The sequence below is a fragment of the Dendrobates tinctorius genome, unplaced genomic scaffold (assembly GCF_039654945.1).
Source record: "Dendrobates tinctorius isolate UK_male_01 unplaced genomic scaffold, ASM3965494v1 ptg000084l, whole genome shotgun sequence".
In the NCBI taxonomy this organism is placed as follows: Eukaryota; Metazoa; Chordata; class Amphibia; order Anura; family Dendrobatidae; genus Dendrobates; species Dendrobates tinctorius.
In genome coordinates, this window is record NW_027361752.1 from 45,222,609 (window position 1) to 45,229,513 (window position 6,905).

The following is a 6,905-nucleotide window of genomic DNA, read 5'->3' on the forward strand; positions in this document are numbered from 1 at the left end:
AGATATCACACCAGCAAACCTTCCAGAGTACGCCAAGAAGCCTGTCCCATCATTGCGTTGCGTCCGAGTTATACAGCGGTCTGACCTTCCCTAAAAGTAGGTCATGGACATTAAAGTAGTGGAGAACTATTTATAAGATTGCAGAAAATAAATCTGGGTATTAAGATATAAAAAATGCTAAAAAACAAAATACTTGTAAAATGTGTGTATATTAAGGCTACATTCCCACGATGAGTATTTGGTGAATTTTTGCTATTGCAGAGTTTCTGCATCAAATTGGTAACGTTACTTGCATTTTTTTGTAACCAGTCAAAAATTATGTCTTTTCTAGTGGAAATTTCTGCAGAAAGCAATACTTTTTGCAGAAGTTTTTTAATTCCTAGAGCAGTTTTAAGCACGGTTTTTTTTTTTTTTCATCCTGATGTGTTTTTTTGGCACGCTATTGACTGGATCTAATTTGGAGCAGATTCCATCAGGAGCCGATGCAAAGAAATGAAGTACAGGTACTTCTCACAAAATTAGAATATCATCAAAAAGTCAATTTCTTTCAGTTCATCAATACAAAAAGTGAAACTCATATTATATAGAGTCATTACAAACAGAGTCATCTATTTCAAGAGGAAGATGAGAGACACCAGACCCCACAATGCAGACGAGCTGAAGGCTGCTATCAAAGCAACCTGGGCTTCCATAACACCTCAGCAGCGCCACAGGCTGATCGCCTCCATGCCACGCCGCATCGATGCAGTAATTGATGCAAAAGGAGCCCCGACCAAGTGCTGAGTGCATTTACTGAACATACATTTCAGTAGGCCAACATTTTGGATTTTAAAATCATTTTTTTAAGCTGGTGTTATAAAGTATTCTAATTGACTTTTGGGTTTTCATTGGCTGTAAGCCATAATCATCAACATTAACAGAAATAAACACGTGAAAGAGATCACTCTGTTTGTAATGACTCTACATATGAGTTTCACTTTCTGTATTGAAGAACTGAAATAAATTAACTTTTTGATGATATTCTAATTTTTTGAGAAGCTTCTGCATGTGAACTTTTTCTTCCAAGCGTCTTTCAAAACCTGAAGTGGAAACAATTGCTCAAAGCAGTGTACATATAAAGAGCAAAATAGTTTCCCAAAATAAATAAATACGAATATTCTTTCAAAAATATTTTTTTGAGCTGCTTTTTAGGCATTTTTACACTCCAAAAAGTAAATGTGCATTTGCCCTAATAATGTATTCGATACGTCACAAATGACAGAGTTGCCGGTCTCGTTACCCAATTCTAGATTAATAGAGAGGTGGCCATTTCCGTAGTTCCCTCAGATTTCAAGGGAATGGGTCATGAACACACACACATCAAGGTACAATAAGTGTCTATGACTGTCTACCAATTCCCCATATATTCCTTAATTTTCACTTTTAATACCATAAATATTTTGTGTGACTTTTATAAGAATACAAAACATGTCAAAATTGTGTTCCTGATTGTGATCCTATTGTGATATTCAATAAATCTTGTGACATAGGTGTGGGCATACCCCGATAATTGCATCTTCTCTATTTGTGAATTTTATGGACTACACCAGGGATTTTGTGCTGCCATCAGGGCTGGCAAATAGACACCTTTCTCCGTAGTAAAGACGTCCACCATCAAAAGTAGACAATGGATAACATCGCGTTCCGCTATAAGAAATAGGAGTGCTTGTGACGGGAGGACTTAATGTTTGGACCATGCACGGTGAGTTCGGTGGTGTCATCAGGACGTTGTTATCGTTTGTGCGTTTCTGAAGAGTAATCTTGTACGTAGCATGTGTCGAACACGTGGACATGATATATTCGCTGGCTTCAGGCTTGTTTTCCACCATAGTAATTTTCGTCAAGAGAGATTTCAATACGATGAGAACACCAATGAATCCAAAGATGTAGATCCCATCTCCAACAGACAGGGTGAATCGATAGTCACCAAAGGTCTCATTGGACTTCTGAATCAGACATTTCACAGTCGCAGAATGGATTGCCGTTCCATTTGACCATTCGATTTGTTTGTAACCATTTTTTATATAGTCCTGTAACAGCAAAAAAAAGAAATATGTTTTAGAGCATATAAGTATCCTAGATGGAGTCTTCTTCTCAAGAGCCCTCTCTATTAGCCAGACCAACGCATCGAGAAGGACTCGGGCCTGTTCCAATCTGCAGAACTTTCAAGAAGAGATAAAGGTTGATTTGTGAGGGTTTGAGATGTCAGACCTTGAGTGATCAGATTATAGGGAGCTGCTACACATTTTTTGTCCCTTATGCTTCATGTGTGTTACATTAAAAGGCAATTAGCTCATGACTAGTGTATGGTAGCCCCATAGATCCCAACCATCCCAGATCCAGCAAGACGGTCCCAGATTTAAGTCTCTGACCCGAGCGTAGGGCCAAATTTCCCACGCTGCCTTTATCAGTGTAGTGCTGCACAGTGTGCGCACTGACTTGCTGAGCTCACACTGTGCAACATTGAGGGTCCCCTGGGAAGACAGTGGTAATAAACCGCTTCTGTCTTCTCTTTTGCAAGCACAGATTGCTCAATAGTCTCCGTGTGCTGAATAGAAGCTTCAGGCGTCTGTCAGACTCAGTGGTAACATGATCGCCGAGTCTCTGCTTGACACAGGGATGCTGCGTCCTAGCTTTCTTAGATCAGCTCTGCCAGTGACATATCATTGGATGTTTGCCCTGTAACCGGTGCTCTTAGAGATGCCTCGGTTACAGTGAAAAATATGTACAGTAAATAAAAAAGCAATATGTTCCCCAGAGGTGTGTTATGAGCTCCTGGGGAACAAATTATGTAAAAAAAAAAAAATCACTTATCTTACCATCAAATAAAAAAAGGACTCCCAAAATAACACAATTAAACAATAATAATATTTTATTACATAAATTACAGGGAACCTGTGACATTATGCAGGTACCCAGCCGCCTTGCTGAAAGCATGGTTCCAGCTAGAAAACAAACTTTATTCCTCCCAGGTGCTGCCGGCTTTCAGTTATACTATACAGGCATGGTAGCGCAGCTACAGTAATCAAGCACTGATACAGAGATCGAGCTGCTTACAGTCACCACTCACTGTGTTGCGAGAGGTGACTAAAACCGCGCTGGCACAGCTGTATGACTGAAAGCTGGCAGCTCTTGGAGTAGAGTAACTTCATAATGCTATTATACTGCAGATTAACCCTATATCTGCAGGAAAATAGAATTATCCAACATGCCGGTTTCCCTTTAATAACCCAAAAATATTCATATTAATATTTATTCTAACAGCTATAATAATTGGGATACTTTCAGGTTAAGACTCTACTCTCTGCCCTAAGTCCTTGGCACATTGTGGCAAGGTTCCAATGTGTCTTGGCCACAGGGTAGAGCGGCCCCACGGCAGAGAGGAGCACCGACCGAGCAGGCGGCCATGAGTGCGGAATGAAAGGAACAAAACATTTGTTTGGAATGTGATGGATACCTGAGCAGAAAGTAGACGAATGTCATTATAATCAGTGGGGATAGTTGAACTCTGCTGTGCGTTCGATGATAAATCCGTCCCCAGGAGTTTTTCAATGTTCTGCTCCTATGATGGACAGCAAAACAAAAAAGGTTTAAAAGTCATGTGAGCACAGCCTTCAAGGGGTTGTCCATCTCTTTCTAAGCTTTTCTTAACGTGGCCGGCTGAAAATTGAATGGACGTGGCAGCATCTAAGGGGTTAAACAACAAGGGTCGACGTCAACTATGATTGTGCCCATTAAATCCGGATGACTGTCCCACCACGTCTGAGCTGTAATAGTACGGTGGTTCACTGGAGTGACTCTCTTACCACTATCATTATTATTAGAAGGAGTTATGTTTGTGTGTTTTGAGGAGCCGATGTGAGAATAGATTATTTAATCATAAAATCAAATCACACATTTTCTACCACAGTGGGGTATGAGGCTTAAGGGTGTGTGCACACGTTGCGGATTCTACTGTGGATCTGCAGCGATTTTGGCCCTGCGGATCCGCAGCAGTTTCTGCTGCGTTGTACAGTACCATTTAAGTCAATGAAAACCGCAGTGCCCACGGTGCGGAGTTTTCCACTCGGATTTGCTGCAGTTTTAAAACCGCAGCATGTCACTTCTTTGTGCGGATTCCGCAGCGGTTTGGCACCTGCTCCATGATCAGGTGTCAAACCGCAGGCTGACCCGCAGGTCTTTTGCAAACCCTGTCTTATGAGGAAAGGTTGCAGGATTTGGGAATGTTTAGTTTGCAAAAGAGAAGACTGAGAGGAGACTTAATAGCTGTCTACAAATATCTAAAGGGCTGTCACATTGTAGAAGGATCAACTTTATTCTCATTTGCACAAGGAAAGACTAGAAGCAATGGGATGAAACTGAATGGGAAGAGACACAGATTAGATATTAGAAAAAACTTTTTGACAGTTAGAGTGATCAATGAGTGGAACAGGCTGCCACGAGAAGTGGTGAGTTCTCCTTCAATGGAAGTCTTCAAACAGAGGCTGGACAGACATCTGACTGGGATGATTTAGCGAATCCTGCTTTGAGCAGGGGGTTGGACCAGATGGCCCAGGAGGTCCCTTCCAACTCTACGATTCTATGATTCTATGATTCTATGATTTAGGCAAATCCGCAGCAGATTCCGCAACGTGTGCACACGGCCTTATAAGTATTAACTCATCAAGAAAAGAAAAACTCCTCCGAAAATTCAGCCAAAAACGAGCATTAACTGAAGTGATTTTGAAGAGTTTTTGGAAATTTTTTCGTTTTTTGCTGCCATTGATTGGAGTGGATTGTATCAGGATCATCTTCATAGAAGTGAGGTTTTTTTTTTTTTTTTTTTATTTTCTTCATCCACAATGCAATTTTCAAAACCTCTTTAGGAAAAATAATTAAACAAAACACTGAAAAATATCCTGAATCTTCATACGATCAGTAAAATGGATTTGTCATAGAAATTAATAGGAAGAGTTGTTCAAGCGCTTGAAGATTGTTTTTTCTTCGTCTTAAAGGGAGCCGATTGGCTACAAAAACAGCGTGAACTTACCCTAACTAGGAATTCTTACACCCCATTTCAAAATATGAAATACCTACCTTAAAATTACTTTAGAACCCAGACCAGGGTTTTTTTGTTTTTTTTTACAAACTCAGCCCAACTCCAGTAGTTTTTTTTTTGTTTTTTTTTTAAAGCCCAACTTTTCCAGAGACTTATACAACTATGATAAAGATTAAGGGTATGTTCACACTAGGCATTTTTTCAGGAGTTTTTTTTAAGCAAATTTTCAGCTGCGTTTTACAGTTCCAGCTACGTCTATGACATTTCCGAAATCTCATGCATACAACTTGTTTTTTTGGCATCAGTATTTTATGATTTGCATGGTTTTTTTTAGCACAATACAGCAGGTCACTTCTTTCATGGTTTCACCCATTAACACAGCAAAAATGCAGGCATCAGGTTTTGCTGCGTTTTTTTTGCCGAAACCTGATTCTGTAGAATAGGACTTTTTTTTTTCCCTTTTGCACTAGCCTAAACTTTATTAACATGCACAGGAGACAAATCTAAGCATGCCAAAAATGCAGAAAAAAAAAAAAAAAAAAAAAAAACACGCAAAACCTGCTTTTTTTCTGCAGCTTCTTTCCTGCCAAAAGATCAAGTTTTGCATCCGAAAAAAAATGCTAAAAAAACACCCAGTGTGAACTTACCCTGATAGAACATTTGACATATAAGGACAGGCCATGTTTGGTATTTGGTCAGTATATCGGTATTTGCAAGCCAAAACCAGGAGTGGAACAATTAGAGGAAAAGTATAACAGAAACACGTCACCACTTCTGGATTTATCACCCACTCCTGGTTTTAGCTTACAAATACTGATGTAAAACACTGATCGTGTGAACAGGGTCTTGCAAGAAGAAATTTTAAAATCCAACACAGAAATAAAATACTGCTGATGATAAACCGCACCTGATCCGGACTCACTGACGTGGTGGTGGTGGTGGTGGCGGCGTCAGCAACAGACAGGGTGAACAACAGCGACACTCTGCAGATAAGGCTCAGAATTAGAATTTCTTGTATTTTTTGTCTAAGAGTCGTAAGAGAAGGTGTAAAATGGAATCTCCTTCCTAGTCCGTGCGACTCCATCCTACCCTGCTCATGGCACAGAGATATCTGCCGGTCAGTGCTTGGTGGAGACTTGCCCCACCCAACCTACTTACACACTGGCTCCAGCTCGTAGACCCCATAATGCTCCGGGAGGAGCAGGTTTCCTCTTATCGGCCTTGTTCACACACATTTTTTTTTTTGGCTTTAGGCTATGTGCAGATGGAATTTTTTTGAGGATTACTTTGTAGCCGGTTGGCTCCAAATAACGCATGAAAAATGACTAATAAATCACTTGGAAGGCTCTTTTTATCTATTTTTTTTATTGTAAAACCCCTTTGTTGTCATTTTTAGTGTTTTTAGTATCTTCTTTTTCCAGGTTTTAAAAATCTTGTAGAAAAAAAATAAACTACTTACTGCTTTGAAATGGATCCTGCTGGAAAATGTTGCAAACTAGGCAATGTTGGATTAAAAGGCTAAAAAAAATCCCTCCAGGAGAAAAGAAAACTCTTTCGAAACTGCATTAGGAAACAAAAATCTTATAATATACTCCACATTCTGACATAGATTATAGAGAATTTTTTGATCAATGTGAATCTTTTCTCCATCTCCAAGGTTTTCTCAGAAAAAGCAAAAAATTTGCAAATGTTGGTGTTGCTCCCCACAACTTCAATTTTTTTAATGTCAGAAAACTGCTATAAGGGCAATGCTCAATGCCCCCAGAGTTTTTTCTTTTATAGAAAATGCAGTTTTTAATGCATTTTTCTCAGGCTGGGATGATCCAGT

The 6,905-nt window shown here is 39.6% G+C and overlaps 1 protein-coding gene across 1 annotated transcript; it reads right to left on the minus strand.

Moving 5' to 3' along the window:
- Nucleotides 1-1,156: 1,156 nt before the first annotated feature.
- LOC141097448 (uncharacterized) lies at nucleotides 1,157-6,219 on the minus strand. The gene is made up of 3 exons (XM_073584627.1): nucleotides 5,985-6,219; nucleotides 3,497-3,601; nucleotides 1,157-2,069 (listed from the first exon to the last, which is right to left on the minus strand). The coding sequence occupies exons 1-3, from the start codon at nucleotides 6,159-6,161 to the stop codon at nucleotides 1,581-1,583; spliced, it is 771 nt and encodes a 256-aa protein (XP_073440728.1). The 5' UTR covers nucleotides 6,162-6,219; the 3' UTR covers nucleotides 1,157-1,580.
- Nucleotides 6,220-6,905: the final 686 nt, after the last annotated feature.

Excerpts from the sequence above, each read along its gene's own strand:
- LOC141097448 (XM_073584627.1), bottom strand. The coding sequence starts at position 6,161 with ATGGAGTCGCACGGACTAGGAAGGAGATTCCATTTTACACCTTCTCTT. Across the intron at positions 3,602-5,984 it reads CGTCAGTGAGTCCGGATCAG|GAGCAGAACATTGAAAAACT; the intron begins GTGCGGTTTATC and ends TGTCCATCATAG. Across the intron at positions 2,070-3,496 it reads TTCGTCTACTTTCTGCTCAG|GACTATATAAAAAATGGTTA; the intron begins GTATCCATCACA and ends TTGCTGTTACAG.